The sequence below is a fragment of the Hesperophylax consimilis genome, chromosome 7, assembly GCF_061612785.1.
Source record: "Hesperophylax consimilis isolate HC1 chromosome 7, BYU_Hcon_1.0, whole genome shotgun sequence".
In the NCBI taxonomy this organism is placed as follows: Eukaryota; Metazoa; Arthropoda; class Insecta; order Trichoptera; family Limnephilidae; genus Hesperophylax; species Hesperophylax consimilis.
In genome coordinates, this window is record NC_142842.1 from 17,214,124 (window position 1) to 17,232,411 (window position 18,288).

The following is an 18,288-nucleotide window of genomic DNA, read 5'->3' on the forward strand; positions in this document are numbered from 1 at the left end:
AAGTAGACCCGGTCAATTATTTTTTTTAACAATTTATTGACGAAAAGTATTTGATTAGTGAAAATTTCATTGTGTAATGCTGCCAAGCAATCTGCGAAGTGTATTACTACTAACCCCGTAGTGTATTGCACTCTATGCTTATTCGTGATTTTTGGTCAAAGGACGCTCGTAAGCTAAAGTTTGGTGATCAATGTTAAATTGTCATTGGAGTTTGTCATCATACGACACAGCTGATTAATAAATTCACCTATTTGTTTCAAAACATTGTAGAAATCGATAGGAATTATCGGGAAATCATGGATAAAAGTTCGGCACCTCTACACCCATCCAATCCACCCCCATACTCTGAAAATCAAGGAATTCCTGGTAAGTTAAATGAATAAATGACGCATGTGACAGGTTTCCTCCATAACATCTTGCCTAAGCATTATGTTTTATGTTCCCAGGCGAGGCATTATTTTGATGTGTTTAGCATCACGTGTTCTATGTTTATTTCTTATAGCAATATTTTCGCTTTATAATATTATTATTATTTCACAGACCGAGTTAATAAGGGGTTGGTTGTCTTTTATTTTAGGTGCTTTTGAAATACATTTAAAAATATATATTATTATTATCAGCATCGGTACCGAGAATTTGACCTTAACACACAGTCAACACTTGAAAACATTCAATATGAGGTATGAATCATTACTATTATCTTTTGTAAACGAACCGATGACATTAACATTTGTACACATATATTTCACTATTTGCACATAAAATTGGGAAAGAACACCGTGGCCTGCACAGAATGGATGGCAAATATAAACACATAGGTAGTTTAAACTAAATAGCTAACTAGCACCAAAATCTCTGATAATATATGATCTCCAAAAACCACCTTTACAAACTATAAGGCCCTTCGTATATAGAGATACTTTGTGTACAAGCTACATGACTGTGACTCAACCACAAGTAGCTTACCACTATAATCGCTGCATATAACATGTAGCCAATGTGACAGTTTTTGCCAAAATGAGTTATTGATAAAATTTGTAGTATATCTTTTTCTCTATCGTTCCAAAATATATCCCATGTGAGAATAATTTACTCACCCTTTATTAAAGCTATAATTAAAGACTATGTGTCGGCATCCTAAATCGTGCGTCTAAAGCTTATCACATCTCTCACACATCCTCACATCGGCTATTTTTAATAAACTTTGTCTGCTCTCTTTTCAGCACATAGATTATATTTTAGTCTATGGTGATTGTACCGACAGAAGATAGATATACCTAAATAATAATTGAAATAATTAAGAAAATGAATATTTTTACTGCAGATAGATATACCTAAATAATAATTTAAATAATTAACCTTTTGAACGCGTTAATTTGCTCCGTTTTATCTATACCCGTACGCGGTACATATTTTCAAATACCTATGCACGCAATTAAATGTCAAATTATAGCATTCTGGCATGATTTATTGGACTATATAGACAGAACAGATTATTCTCCACAATATGAAAACAAATCCTCGTGTGTCAACACTCTTAGATGTTTATAAAAACAAAAACATAAAATTTCATACAAAGACGTACCGTATCTTTTGAATGTGGTCCCGCCATTCACTCGGCGTATGTGTACTTAGGCCACTGCGTTGATAGACACAAGTGGGACACCATGATCACTTATCATTTTTAGTTATGAAAAGTTGTGAATGACATACTTGTACTAACGCCATCCGTTGACAAAAATGTAAACTAAAGGACTAAAAGGCGTGAAGAGGCGCACTTGATTATCGATCTTTTTTTATGAAATACAATTTTATTTTTGAGAAATTCGTGTAGATGTCAGCATCGTGATAGTTCTACGAATGTCCAAGTGAGCAAGAAATACATTTATGACGAAAAAGCGCTGGGATATCGGCCGTCAAAATTGCCGTATCAACTGTTGATACAGCCGCGTGTGAGTATAGACTTTTTGCCGTAACAACAGTTGATACGCGTGCAAAGAGTTAAGGAAATGAATATTTTTCTGTTATCACATATTTTATGACGCCGAATCCTTTATGAGGTTTATCACCGGCCATGTATCATATGTCAAATGGTAGTTGCGCGTGAGGTTTTAAAATTGAATAGCCTTAAAATGTGTACCCTTCACCCCCCTTTGCCCCTTGTCCCCTTTCCTTGACCCGGGCCCAAAGACAAGGAGCATTGTTATCGTTGCATCTTACCGCGAACATTCGTGTCATCTTGAGTACCCGCATATGTTGAACTCGGCTGTGACTGTTTTTGGAGCACACATCGTCCAGTGAAACGTTTTACCCGCCGCAGTGAATGTCACTGTTTTTTTGTGTTAAGTGAGCGAATGTTAAAAGGGAATTGCAAGCTGATAAGTGAAAAGAAAGCAGCGGCTAAGGAGAACGAGACCAGGGTAAGTCTTTGGCCTTTCCCTCTCATTTTCCTCTTGCAAACACTAAGGCAAAATTCAATTCGTTTTGTTCATCTTAGTCTTTATCGCACCACCGTATTCAACCCCCGCACAATTGCGAACGAAGGATTTGCGCACCATCAAATGGGATTTAACCTTAGTAATTAAAATTCGATTATTTTTCTTGGTTCCTTAATTCCTTCATGCATCCTGTTTAGAGATAAGAAAGACCAATAAATACTCGAACAACTGTCCCAATCAGTCAGTTGTCTGATGACCAGGGGGGTATGACTCCGATCGAAAATTGGAACCGAAATATTGTGACGTCATATGTTTGCCTAACTATATCCACCAATGAAAAACTCTGAAAATCTATAGAATAAACTTTCAAAGTTTTTCATTGGTGTATAGTATAATAAGTAGGCTCAGAATGAGAATTTTATTGTCTATATATTGGCATATCTATGGTTTTTAGGACAAATTTGTTTCATACAAAAAGCCCGAAGATATCAATCTATAGAAGTTGATTTATGCCGACATTCGTGAAGTTGTGTGAAATAAGTATTATACGGTAGATTTAATTTGTTTCACAATGAATATCGTGTGAGAAATATGGTTCGTTTGGCTCAGCAAACTCTGCAGCAAAGTGTGATAGAAGACCCTCAACCTTCAACATCTCAGCACCATGCACCAGAAGTTCTGGAATATTTGGCTGAGCCTCTGAGCCTGAGCAACGTATGCACATTGATACCAACCAGTGATGCAAACCAAGATCTTCTAGTTATACCATACGAAGACATCATTGAAGATTATATGTTATGTGAAACCACTGGGCAGCTTATTCGTCCAGGCACTATTCATATGGAACTTCTAGCTACACCCTGTGAAGATATAGCTGAAAGTGTCATGTTATGCGAGACCACTGGACAGGTTATCTTTAGTAACTGAGCCTGCTATATCAGTCACTCAAAAGATAAAGATAAACCAAAAATGAAGAACTCTTGGGAAAAGGTATACCGGTTATAAAAAAGCAGATAACACACAAAATAAATATGTTCACGATGAGAAAAAGCCAGCAAAAACTTTGGGAAGCAGATACACTGACAATACTATGGTTATTGTGAGCAGGAATTTGTTCACAGAAGTACTTTTTAAAATTTTTGCCGGTAACCCGGGCGTTTATTGACATCAATATTTGTTTACAAATTATGTGCGCTACCGTAAATTATGAGCCGGGTAGCAGTATCTACCATTACATATATCAATAATAATAAAAGTGAATAAAAATACAAAGTAAATAAATAAAAATACAAAATACAGGAAAAAGAAACGTAATTAAAAAATAAAAGATTACCTAGATAAAATAATCTAAATATAAATTGTTACATACATATATGTAACAGTAATTGAACTTTTTTTTTTTTTTTTTTTTTTTTTTTTTAGTGTGAATCAAATAATTGAACATTTTTTGGTGTGAAAGTTCTTATTTTTTTTTTTTTTAATATGTCATAAAAATTAGCATGGAAGGTTTGCAAGTAACTTGTTAATGCAATTTCTTTTTTTGTTCATTAGCCACGTATTAAAGTATTTATATGTACATTTTCTGTTGATTTGAGTTTATGTTGTGTTTCTTTTAAGAAAATATTGAATATGGAAGGTGCGAGGTAAGATTCATGTTTTTTAGAAAGAGTGGATTTAATTTTTGGCACTTGTAAATGATTGTTAGATTTAGCTCTAGTGTTCTGGGAGTGAGATATGTGTGAAGGTGACGATTTTATGCAATTTGTATGGATAATATTTTTTATGAATAGCTTCCTGATATCAAGTATTTTATTTTTAATTAAAAGATTTTCAGTGGGATAAAGATATGGTTTTTTGAACATAGTTGTAATAAGTGCTTTATGAGCTGTATTAAGTAGCTTGATGTATGTGTCTGCGGCACCACCCCATGCCGATATACCATAAATTAAAATGCTTTAACAAAGGGAAAAGTAGACATTTTTTAGTAGTTTAAGTGACATAATGTTTCTAATTGTTTTAAAAATGTATATTTGTTTCCGGATTCTCGTTGCAAATTACTGAAACATGAAAAGGTGTCCATACATAGGCCTCGGAAAGACAAGTGTGATACGTATATAGGTTACTAATGTGGCAGCATTAGTAAAATAGAATATGAACAGCGCACAGAAAAAAAAATTAGGCAAAAACAGCAGCAAAGGACAGTGCAAGCAATTCTACATAGATCTTAACAATGGACTTGCAAAGTGTTCTGCTATGTCCTAAATTGTTAGCCTCTGTAAACTATAACTTCACAACTTTACTATTTATGTTTTAAATAATGCAGATGTTACCCTGTATACGTGGCATGAGGCAGATATGGGTGTGACAGCCAATGAATTCACTACCTGCGTAGTAGATTATTTACAAAGCCTACCAACAAACTATACAAAAATAATACTAATTTCTGATGGTTGCAATTATCAATATCAAAATAGAGTGCTTGCGAGTTCCCTCAGTGACCATGCCAAAGCTGCATCCGTCACTGGAGCAAATCATCCTTGAGAAAGGACATACAATGATGGAGGCTCATAATGTCGATTCTGTGTTGGAGCATTTTTTCAAGCCACCAATATATTCCCCTTTGGTCTACACCACCCGTATGCGAATGGCCCGTTCGAAACAGCCATGCAACATTTAAAAAAGAATAATTTTTCTTTTTTCAAAAATTATGAAGCATTATCTACAAATCTGTCTTCCCTGCGTCCCAGAAAAAGGGCAGGAGATCCTGAGGTTACTGACCTTAAACGGATTAAATACTTACCCTCGGGAAATATCCAGTACAAGTAAATTATTCAGGGGAATGGCAAGACCATCCCCAAAGGCGCAGGACTGGTCAAGTTGCCGTTATTTTGAGATTTTTACAATGGACCCCATGGAATTTGCTCTCACGGAATCTAAATATATGCACTTGCAGGAGCTTAAAGCGGACATTGATAAGGATCATCATCCTTTTTATGATTATCTAAATAAATCTAGCCTTTACAATTATTTTTTAAAACGGTTTTTTTCAATTATCTCCGAATGTCCAAAACATCACATTGGATTTCATATGCAGAGACGTTATGCTACTCTTTAGAGCTTGGTTTCTGTACACGGCGCTATCCAAATTACATTGAACTTGATCATTTATTCAAGTGCAGCTGTGGAATTAATACGATGTCGAGTGACTAATGACGAAGACAATATCTTTACATTAGATTAAGAAAGTATAATGTTGGCTCTATTCTTATTGTCTTGAATGTTGCTGTCTAAAAAATATTAGATATGAAATTAAGGGTAACCGGAGAACTCAACACAGTGACAAATCATCACTCATCGCACATCAAATGCAGAAAAATAAGGGGCGTTGCGAAAGATTAAATCGATTTGTGGGGGAACCGCACAACTCTACACAATGATAATTCAACACAATAAATAATATAATAAGATAATTCAAAGTGATATAAAGTTGTGAAAAGTGATTAAAAAAAAACTAAGTTACTTTAAGTTAGGTTTATAGGTTAGGTCTTTTTCATCACTTTTAAAGACTTTATATCACTTTTCAAAGGTGTGTTGATTTGTCACTGTGTTGAGTTGTCATGGAACTTTAGATCTGGTTACCAAGCACAGCTAATGCCATTTCAAGCAAAATTTCAATTCTGAGTGGTGGTGTTACACCAGGGCGATACTGAGAGTATCTTCCACTCTGGAACGTGCCACTATACTATATATTATTTTAAGCGAATGAATTGCTTAATAACGCAAACTCATCAAAAAAAAATTGCTTGTGCACGCCGGGATTTGAACCCACGATCTTCCAATTGCTAATCGAGAACCTTGCCCCTTGACCACGGAGACCGGAGGTGATAAAAGTTTTATCATAATGATATTTAGATTACAATATGATACATCGTTCAATCTAGAAGATGAATTTTTGGGATTTATTAGTCTTAGCAAATGGCGTTCCTTTTTACCAGGTCACCTGATATGTATTTTATAAAAGCGTTCATGTGGAAACTATCGGCTCTGAACAGAATAAATCATTATTACTTGTACTGTACACTGGTAGGTCTTTAATACAGTTACCTATGAAGGTGGTGCTTTGTGAAGGGCATATTATATCATATTACAATAATATAACAGAACACAATTATATATGATATATACTTATCAGTGGCGGTCTGTGACTTTTCAGTGGTTGAAAAATACAACAAAAATGAAGTCGCAGCAGATAAAAAAAAAGTTTTTTTTTAAATTTCTGTATTTTGTATGACGGGATTCAGGATTCTTTCAGTTTAGGGAAGCGCAGCACCCAAAATCTTCAAACAAAAAATTATTTTTTTTTAGCTAGAACAACATAATTAATGTTTTATTTATATATATTTTGATACAATCTTCTATTATTTCTAGTTCATTGAATATATTAATATGTGACCGGTCGGTGGCTGAGTTGACATAGCCTTTGGGTCCCACCCAGGTGTATTGTGTTCAATTCCTCGGCTGTCTAAGTCCTCCATCACGACACAAGCGACATTTTCCGCTTACTGTGGTGGTAGTAGGAGATTTTCAAATATTGTCAAGTTATTAGTAACCCGGGAATGTTCGTCTTTCTTTTCATATTTAGAACATTTATAATATTACAATATTATAATAATCTAATCGCATTGAAAACCTTTAGAAAGTAATTTTTTTGTTTGGTATAAACTTGAGAATAAAAGTGGAAAAGAAAATTGATCTCGAAATTTCATATTTAGGTATGTTTACTCTGTGCCTATTAGGCATAGCTGTAATCGTATTTTAATGCGATCGATCATAAAAGCAAAGTTTTCTTTTACAATCTATTTTGAGTATTGTTTTCACTTTCGTTATATTAGTTCATGTTATTATGGAGATAAGCATATCAGTATTTGCCCATTGCACATTTCAACCATGAACTCCCCTGTTTGTGATTGTAATAACCAAGTTCAACTCTATAATGAACCACGCTAACAATACAATTTAGAGAAAATAAATGAAAATCAGGTTACTAAATTTGCATCGATTAGTAATAATGTGACAAATTGTCAAATTTTTTTTTTACATAGTTATTTTATTTAACGACACTAGTTTTATTGTTTATCCCAAAATTAAAATAAGTAAAAGCATCTAGGTTGGCACATCTTCACTAATAATTTTGACAGATTTTTTTCTCTCAAAATTTTCTAACGGAGGTTTTAACAGTTTAGCGACAATAATAATCCGTTATCACAAAATTTTGTAAACAATGATTTTGACCCGCTTCATTACTCCCCTGATAAATTTAATCTGGTTAGTTGGCTTCAGTTTATGTTGTACTTTTACAGATAGATAAGACAGGTAACTATCGGCCATTTTAAAAGCATTTAATGTATCATAATATTATATTATGTCCTGGATTCATAAAACTATATTACAAAGCAATTGTGTTTATTTTTTCATACATACTCTTGACTGCACTCAAATCAAATACATAGTTTTAAAGTTATCACCAGTGGCGGTTCTTCACCGGGGGACACTGGGGACTATCCCCACCAGATATTACCAAAATCTACTAAAAGAAAAACATAGTAAAACATAACTTTTGCATATACAGGGTGTCCGGAAACTCGTAGTACAAGCGGGAAACTGGTGAATCTACATCACATTTGGAGTCGATTTTGTAGTATATTTTTTTTTTTATTTGAGCTTTCGTTATCGAGTAAATCGAGTTTGAAGTTGATTTTTTTTTTTTTTTTTTTTTTAATCAAATTCTTATAAATTATTACTGAAGATCAAAGTACCCAACTAAATAAAACTATTTGATGGTAAAACAAATGAAGAAACTCGGATTTGAAGCATTATTTTGAAATCACCCTTCATTTAACCCGGTGTAATCATAAAATATTTCTGCTCTGCAGGGTTAAAACATCTGTTATTCAACCCTAAATACCAGAAAAAACTTTAACCCTAAAATAGCCGAAAAATATTTTTTTTTGGTTTTTTTTTTTTTTGAAAATGCTCAAATCAAAAAACTTTATGTTTTTTTGGGTTCCCCATGTGGTGTAGATTCTCCAGTTTCCCGCTTGTACTACGATTTTCCGGACACCGTGTATATGTATACTCATTTTCATGCTCGTAATTTTAACAGTTCCAACTGACTTCTGCTCCGCCACCTTCCTTGTAGTGTTAGTTAGTACTAGTGATGAGTCGTTCATGAACGAGTCACATAATTGAGCCGTCTCTTTATCCTCTTCCTTCCACCTACAAGTAAACGCGCAAGGCTTAACCTTCAACCTACAAGTAAACGCACAAGGCTTAATAAATACAAATAATAACGAATGATGCCACATGAAAGTTAATTGTAATAACTCTTGTTTAACCTGTTGAAGGCCGAAGCATAAAACAGAAAAATATTAGTGGAATCTAAAGTTTATTAGCCCAAGCGATGCTGATTTTGTTTTAAGGTTTTTTTGTTTTGTTTTATTGCGGAGACGGTTTACATATAGTTCCCGTGAGCACTTAAGCCATAGGCCCATTGTGCTATCTCCCTTTTTACCTCATTCCTTTAACAGTCACCCGGTCCCCTTTATAAAGTTTACCAGGGTTGTTATTGGATATGTGGCTATGTCTTCTGGTTCCACAATGTGTATTCTCAGGTCTCATTTCTCCTCTCCAATCCCCCTTGGTTCCCTGAAGGCCCCAAAAGGGAAGAGAGCCTCATCTCTCCTCTCCACTCCTCCTCGGTTCTCTAAAGGCCCCACGATGGAAGAGAACTTCGTCTCTCCTCTCCACTCCTCCTTGGTTCCCTAAAGGCCCCGGGATGGAAGAGGGTTTCGTCTCTCTTCTTTACTCCTCCTTGGTTCCCCGAAGGCCCCGTAACGGGGGAGTCTACTCTTCCTTGGTTCCCTGAAGGCCCCATGACAGAAGAGTCCACTCCCCCTCGGTTCCTTGAAGGCCCCACGAGGGAAAAGGGAGTTTTCAAATGGTCCAATATTCGTCCCACCGGTATCTAGGGAAATAGAAGGTCTATTCCAACAGAGCCCTGAGTGCTGGAGTAAGGTTTAAATACTCCGAGATGCGACTCTGTTTCTCGGAGGCACCGTTGTGACACTGTTCCCCAGGTCATTCAGCCCTGAGCACGGTAGCTCACACCTTAGCTTGGGATGGCTATTGCAGGTCGTGTTTCCACTCCCTGAGCGATGGGTTCGCCACACTCCCTACGATTTGGTTTTAAGGTTAAAATCGCATCATAAATTATTCTAAAAAGGATAATATTAGAATGCTCGCATGTTCTCCAGAGACCCATCGACGTTCCACTGGTTAAAGAATCTTGGAAACACTTAAGAAAAATTGTTTATGTGTATAGCTTCTACAAGGCTAAATAATTATTCTCACGACGACCGTGGGATTTGCAATTAATTAATGCTTAGCACTACGATGCTTCTTAAAGTATGCCCTTTATCCTCCAGGGTTCACACATATTCCAATGTATTGATAAGAATAATTACCGCTTGTACACGCATGTGGACACTGTACATCTTTATCTTAACTTACATTAACTTTTGAAAACCGCACTGTTTTTCATAAAAATAATTGGTATAGGTAGTTAATCATCTGAATTATTATTTATAAATGTAATTTTGTTATATTTCAACTTTATTATTTACTTATAAAATTTATTTTAAAAACTATAGGATATACAGGGTGTCCGGGGGTAAAGTGCGCTAACTTAAGGGGGTGATTCTACATGAAGTACGTAAGTAAAAAAGGTAAATAACTTTTTTCGAAATTCCAATGTTTTATGGTAGTTTTTAGGTTAAAAATACTAATTTTTTGTATGGGAAAATAAACATTTGAATTTCGAAAAAGTTATTTACCTTTTTACTTATACCATCATGTAGAACAGAGGTTCCCAAACTTTTTTGTGTCGTAGACCCCTTGCCATGTTTTTCTGTTTATGGTAGACCCCCTACTTACCTGATATTGATTTTTTGTAAATGTCTAACTGTAGTGAAGTTTAGTGTTAAAAACTTAAAGTAAAAACTCATGTTCAGTTTTATACATTTATTAATTGAATTTAAATTAAAACTACTCGAAATAAAATTTTGTGTCTGTTATATAAAATAAACGTAACATAAAATAAACTAAGCAATAAGTAAATGTTTTTAGTGGGAAGGATGAACCTGATGCTTTAATAATAAATTATCAATATTTGGTGTCAATTTTGTAAGGTTTAATCTTAAGTCTCCTCGGCTAATGATGTCCAGTCTGTTTCTTTTTTTCGTTAGGAGATTGTTAACAGCGCTGAACCACCTTTCCACTAGGTATGACGATGGAAAGGAAATTTAAAATTTCCTCGCTATATTCCATAATACGGGATAAGTAACGGGTATGTTTTTTTGCAGCCAGAAGTGCTGATATCCGTGCTTAAAATGAACCTTAAGTTCTTCGTTTGTATTTATTTCAGTCAGTTCCTCTGGTTTTATGACATTCGTTTCTTCTATGTCACCATATGGGTTAATTATCCACGGTGGTATTACCATAGTCAAAACATCCTCAAACCTAGTTTCAAAATCTGAATAGAGGGCATTTAAATGTTGAACGTAGGTTGAAACGTCGTCTTCCTGGCAGTTTATCTGTGACAAATTGGGGAACTGGAAAAATTCGCCCCGTCCAATATTTTGCTTCATTAGTTTAACTCTGGCAAGAAACGCTGATAAGATGGACTTTGTTTTAATCAAATTTAGACTGTCGCCTTGTAACTGCAAATTAACCACATTAAATTTTGTAAACAAATCTGTTAAATAGGCGATGTCTGTTTTCCACTTCATTAAATTGTCTTTTAAAATTTTATCTTTAGTATCCAGAAATTCTAAAATAGTCTCAAAAAGTGCAAAAAATCTTGTCAAACATAAGCCTTTCGACAGCCAGCGTACTTCAGTGTGAAGGAGTAATTGATGAAAGTGTTCGTCATTTTCTTCACACAACTGCGCAAATAACCGCGTATTCAACGCGTTGCTTCGGATTCGGTTTACTGCATCAATGACTAATTGAAGAGATTCATGTAATCTAACACTCAAATTTAAAGCAACTAAATGTTGTCGATGGATGACACAATGTATTGCTAACACCCCTGGCACATTTTGTTTTAAATAGCTTTTAAATCCACGATAACGTCCAACCATGGCAGGTGCTCCATCTGTAGCTACTGACATTATATTTGATAAAGGGATTGCTTTTTCAATGAAGTAATCCTTCAAAACATGAAATATTGATTCACCTTTAGTGTGGATTAAGTGTAAGTAAATAGGTACTATCAGTGTATGTTGAGATCCACTATCGTGGACCCCATTTTCATTTCATGGACCCCCAATTCTTTTTTTCGCTGACGTAGACCCCTTGCAGGTTGTCATAGACCCCTGGGGGTCGATATAGACCACTTTGGGAATCACTGATGTAGAATCACCTCCCGAAGTTAGCGCACTTTACCCCCGGACACCATGTATTAATTATTTCTTTAAAATATTGCATATTTCTTGACACTATATACATACATTTATATTTCATGTTGATGTAAACTAACATGTTTTCATAAAAATTAAAGTAGGTACCTTCTTAACCTTTTTCAATGTAGATTATTCTTGTATGTTACTTACTCCCTGTTCAATATATATATGTTATTATAAGTTTCATTTCACAAAACAAAGGTTAAGCGTCGTTCAGGAGTTATTTTAGAAAAAGGGAGCCATTAAAGTTATCCAAGTATTAATTGTTATTATTTACATACAAAGACGTGAACGACGTATGGCAGTCCTACATCTGGACTTGGACATATATATACACACCTACTAACTACCTGGCATCTTATTTTTATCGTGGTACGAGGTGGCGTACCGGTACCGAGAGTACAATCATACACTTACCCTGGAGAGCTGGGAATGGTAGGAGTAACGTCACCCTGAACCGTATCTTGTGAGCACAGTAGGCTCATTGGTCATAAGCTCTCAGCTTACGGCTCTCGTTCAATTGAGTCGACTCTTTGAGTTGTACCCACCGCTAATACTAACACGTACACATAACACACTCAAGCTCGAGGCGCTTGAGCAACTGTCTATAGTATAAAAGTCATGGACAGTGACGGGGGATGTTGCGAAACTTTTTCCCTCGAAATTCGTATTTTTAAGTGCATTGTGTATGTTTGCTAGGCATTCCGCCGTACCATGCATGCACACTTGTATGTGGATCTCATAAAACTCGGGAACAAAATTTTAAATCCCCTTGTGACGAATCATTGAACCGTTCGTTATTTTCAGGCGGGAATCGCAAGCGTTGGTGATATTCTTGCAAGATGTTGCGTTATTTTTATTTTACTATATGAATTTCTACATACATACCTATAGATTTTATTTTACTTTGTGTTTAGACATCTGATTAGGTGTATGACAAGTCCATAACATTTTTGCTTGAGAAATTTAATGTATTCTCAGTGTAGTGAAATTTCAGTAAGTACACATAAATAATGTCAGTCCTCATCATCGATGTGCTCGGGCCGCCACTGGTTATCACAATATATTTATAAATGTGGTCAACATAATATCTTAGATAATATCTTGGAATGTTAAGATGTACAATAGAAAATACATCAATTAATTTTTAATTACATAGATTGGTGCATTTGTGGCTTTTTTATCCATTGTCTTTAGTTTTTCATGTTGATATTAGCTACATAATATATTATGTACAATTATTATTTTTATGGGTGCTATAAATATTGATGGCTGCCATCCTGTTGAACATCTTCCAATTCTCACCTATGTGGATGAGCTCCTTAACTTGATTGTGTTCACTAAAGAATGTTTTTTACCACAGCTCTTTACCAAATTACCTAATGTCATTTGTTCAATATTAGCGTATAGATAAACTTTGTATGCGAAAGGAAGAAGTAAAAATGAGATCTAACAAAACGAGTACACTTAACTATTTATACTATCTTGGTACGAGAACACCCAATGGTAGGCAGGAAAACACTTTCTTCCGTTTTTTCTTCACATCCGTTTTATTTTAATATAATTTTTTTTTTAATTTTTTTATTTATTATAAACTCAAATATTACTCTATCAGCCACAGCTGAATTTACTGGTAGGTACCAGATTAAGGGTCTAATTTTCCTTAATCAGTAGTGGTATTCCACTACCTACCACTTCTGGTACTGTCACAGACTACTCTCCAAAACTGACTGTCCAAGATTGACTCTCTGTACTTGGTATCTGCTCTTTTAAATTAAAACTACAAGGAAACACATTTGAAAAGTTGACCTTACTATGGCTATTTTCTCGCACGCCTTGGTGGGAATGTGGATGACATGTGGAATGCATTTTTCTTAGCCTAACAATAATGTCAACGGGACGTGACATGAACAATAGAAATATATTTACAGCATCTTAGGAATGCATTTTGTAATTTGCAATCTCTTATTTTATCATGGGTTTATAATAATAGCGTTGCCTTAGTCAGAGGAATCCTTGCAATTATTACACCCTGGTGGGACATAAAATCAGCCTTTTCTTTGAAACTGAGGGCAATAAAATTTGGGAGATCTTAAACTAAACAAACAATATTCAAGGGCTTCGAAAAGCAGGTATTTAAGAGTATTAGTCAATGCAAACGAACCGACACTTAAACAAACAATTCACAATGAAAATGAAATTTTATCCTTGAAGGACATTGTGATTATAAAATACCAGGCTAAATTGCAGAGCTGAGGAAAAACTATTATGTTGTGAAAATGGTGAGAAAATGAATCTTTTGTCTAAATTATTTGCAATGGTTATTGTCGCATTCATTCTGGAATGAAAACTTAACCTTTATGTTCTTACTGTGTTTTTCATATACGGGATAGTATCATAAATACCTGATGTTTTCTGAATAAAATTCCATATTATAAAAATATATAATTTTACAAGTGACGGATGGCTTTGCGTACTTGACTCGTCCCTTCTTCCTTCGTCCCTTTGCACACAAAATTACACTAAGTCCTCTTTTATTTCGACACCCGTTGTTGCTGTCCACTAGCCATGGGCGAAAATTGAATGAATGAATTAAATTCAATCAATTCAACCCGTAGATCATTGTTAGTCTGCAGCGACAAGAAAGCCAGTCAATAGTTTCGAGCAGAACATATTCGCTTTCACAGTTTTCCCTAATTTAAGGAATTAACAAATGTATTCCATCTTAGTCCTGGTCTGTCGGTAACAAGTCTGTCCGTCTATGTCCTTTTCTGTTTCACTTATTCAAGGAATTAAAAAATGTATTCTGTATTCAATTGTGACTTGGTATCGAGATGTTACTTTCGTTCACAGAAATTTTTTTTGAATTCCAGGTGTGCACCAGACGTTTAGTGGTGCCCCACCCCCATACCAGCAGCAGCCCCCCAACTACCAGACCAACTACACGGTGCCCCCCACCGGGTTTGTACCCTCGTATGGAGCCACCCAGACCATCATCATCACTCCGCCCATCGTAGCTGTGGGTGCCTGCCCCGCGTGCCGAGTGGGACTCCTGGAGGATGACTTCACTTGCCTCGGTCTCCTGTGCGCCATTCTCTTCTTCCCCATCGGTATCTTGTGCTGTTTCGCCTTGAAGAACAGGCGCTGCTCCAACTGTGGGGCGTATTTCGCCTAAACCATGTGTCTTAACAAGTTGAACGCAATGCAAAAATAACGTTGTTCACCTTGCCACTGAATGATTTATAATAATATCCTATTCTAACGGCAACATAGTCTCATACGTTATATACTTATTGAGTTGATAATATAATAATTTTTTTTGTTTTTAATTAAGAAGAAATGAGTAAACTCAACATGCTTTTGGGTCCACGGTAAACTCGTCTTTCATTGAGAGACGTCTGTAATAATTCTGCATTAATTGTAATTATCTGTAATCAAACATTTAGACTTTATACCATAAAGTACCATGAATGTTGTATTCTTCTATTTCTCTAAACATTTTTATTAGTACTATGTCATAATTATGTAAAAATGAGCAAATTTAACAGAATTTTTATGTTAATCATTTTGTGATTTATTTATTTTCATTATCAACATACATTTACTCAAAACAGTTGTATTGTCACTGACACTATCACTCCCGCTTAGGTTTATTAATAATAATAAATCTACACAAGTTTGATTTGTGTCTTTAAGATATTTTTCTTTTAGACCTTTTTTGTATCCACACATAAAATGAGTAGTATGGCCGTATTCAGGTTTATACTAATCATGTGTCATGTCTGGTTGATTAGGATTTTGCCGGGCATAGGTAAACATTTGAAGTATTTTCCGTGTAATAAATAAAAATGCTTTTGGCTAAGTAGGGAGTATTAGAAGACTTTAAAAACAATACAAGGCAAAATAATATTAGGTCAGACAAAGGCCCAAATGGATACTCCCCGTTGCAAGCTGGGCCGTCCATCCCTGACCTAATTACTCAGAAGGAGATATCTTAACTTTAGAAACAATACAAGGCAAAAGAATATTAGGTCAGACAAAGGTCCAAATGGATACTCCCCGTTGCAAGCTGGGCTGTCCATCCCTGACCTAATTACCCAGATAAGGAGATATCTTAACTTTAGAAACAATACAAGGCAAAAGAATATTACGTCAGACAAAGGCCCAAATGGATACTCCCCGTTGCAAGCTGGGCCGTCCATCCCTGACCTAATTACCCAGAAGGAGATATCTTAACTTTAGAAACAATACAAGGCAAAAGAATATTAGGTCAGACAAAGGTCCAAATGGATACTCCCCGTTGCAAGCTGGGCTGTCCATCCCTGACCTAATTACCCAGATAAGGAGATATCGTGTACATATTAACCTTTTCACCATGTTCCTGATGTATGTCGAATAATGAACTTATGGGCTTTATACACAATGCTTTTTTTCATACTGATCCTCGTACGGAAACTATATCGGGACCCAAATGAAAAAGTATTGTTTTGTACAATTATTATTTTCATACAGATAGTTGCCATTAGAGAAGAGATTATATTTTGGGACGGTACTAAATCGTCACAAATTGGCAATAACTTGAACATAACCATGTATCACAGGAAAGCATTCTGTCATTTGCCTCTGCCTAAAACAAATCATCAAAAATACAAGTGAAATTCACAATACCAAACAGTAATACACGTTAGCAATCAGTGATAAACACATTAAACATAGTTTTTTTATCAATATTTAAAATTTCAAATTAAATAATCCTGCAATATTGCCACATAATATCATCTATGAAAGTTCAATACTGCGTATGAGCCTATAATTTCAAAATATGTTTTTTTGAAGCTTTCAGTTGAACAGCACAAGCCGCAATGATTAGTGCTTTCAAATTGACCAATACACTGCTTGTACTCGGTTAAAGTCAATGCTACGAATGAACCATTCCCAGGACATAAGCAAGCAAGACCGCATGTATTTCTAGATATTTTCTTTCCCTCCTGAACATTTAAAATAAAATTTATTGAACATTATATTGATAGACGACAGATATGTCAAATAATGTCTGCCATTTTAAAACTGTTCGAAATTCTGTATCAAAATAGAATGCATCTTTTTTTTCAACTCGAATCCATACGGAAAGACGACTGAAATGGAAACTGAATGAAAAAATCCATAGTGTGAAGCGCCTATTATGCAAAACCCTCTTTAACAGCCTAAATTAATCTATTAAAACTAATGTGTGTATTGTTTCGGATATTATGCTATTAAACAGTTAGCGGCGAATGTGTTAAAACAACCATGCATTTAAAGTGTGAATAAAATGTATACATTTGGTTTAAAACCGAAAGAGGCATAAGGTTTTTTGAAGGTAGTGGGGAAGTTTGATTGCCAAAAGAGGTGCTTATCTGTTAAAAATTACATCTATCTGTTTAAGTTTTGAATCTTAATGTCTAAAATCTGTTAAAAATAATGCACTTAATCTCAGTCATACTTTACATCTCGTATGTTATTATTTGACGTTAATGGAATCATGTATTCAAATTTTATCCATTTATTATAAATTTTGTAATTCTACGAGTGGTTATTTTCCCTGTGTGCTGTGTTGGGTTTTTTTTATCCTACATTATATAATTAGGGATTATAGATTATTTTTATTACCTAGCATATTAAGTTTTAATTAATCTTCCATTTTTATTCATTGCTTGAATAAGGTTTAAAAACTTGCTGTATTTTGGAGCAGTTTGTTCGATTCAATAGCAAATTTAACAGCTTATAAAAATAAAAAGGCTTGCATTGATTGTAAAAGGCCAAATCTAATCTCTGTAATGTTTAAATGTCAGATTGTGTAGTGTTTATTAATAATGAATTAATTACCGAGCTGTTGTTTTTGTATTGAGAATCTAATAGTTAATCCCATCATAATGTATTTTTCGTTAATTATATTTTGACAATATAGTTGTCTATCTATTGTTTAAAAATTATAAATATTACTTTATTTTGGTTGTTACTCATATTATCAGAATGTATTCACTGTGATAAATAAATATTTTCTACCGAATTCATTAGATTATTTTATTATTATTTGCGTAGGTTATGTAGTAGCAACGACAGTGAAAAGTGGTCATTAAATCACTTTCCTCATAATATGTAGTTATAAGTGCCATCCACAAGTGCAATTAAGGTAATGAATTAGTAAACTCTTATATTTGTAGTAAAACTTGATTGTGAGCATGTCCATTCAGCGCGAAAATAGTTCCATCTAACTACAAACACATGCGCCCAGCGTGTTAGTTACCCAAAAATAGAATACATTCTAATCCAATAAAATAAATTGCTAT

At 34.7% G+C, this 18,288-nt stretch overlaps 1 protein-coding gene across 1 annotated transcript; it reads left to right on the forward strand.

Moving 5' to 3' along the window:
• Nucleotides 1-192: 192 nt before the first annotated feature.
• Nucleotides 193-18,017, forward strand: LOC149422402 (membrane protein BRI3-like). The gene is made up of 2 exons (XM_089633262.1): nucleotides 193-366; nucleotides 14,833-18,017. Exons 1-2 carry the CDS (start codon nucleotides 297-299, stop codon nucleotides 15,132-15,134), a joined length of 372 nt encoding a protein of 123 aa, XP_089489388.1. The 5' UTR covers nucleotides 193-296; the 3' UTR covers nucleotides 15,135-18,017.
• Nucleotides 18,018-18,288: the final 271 nt, after the last annotated feature.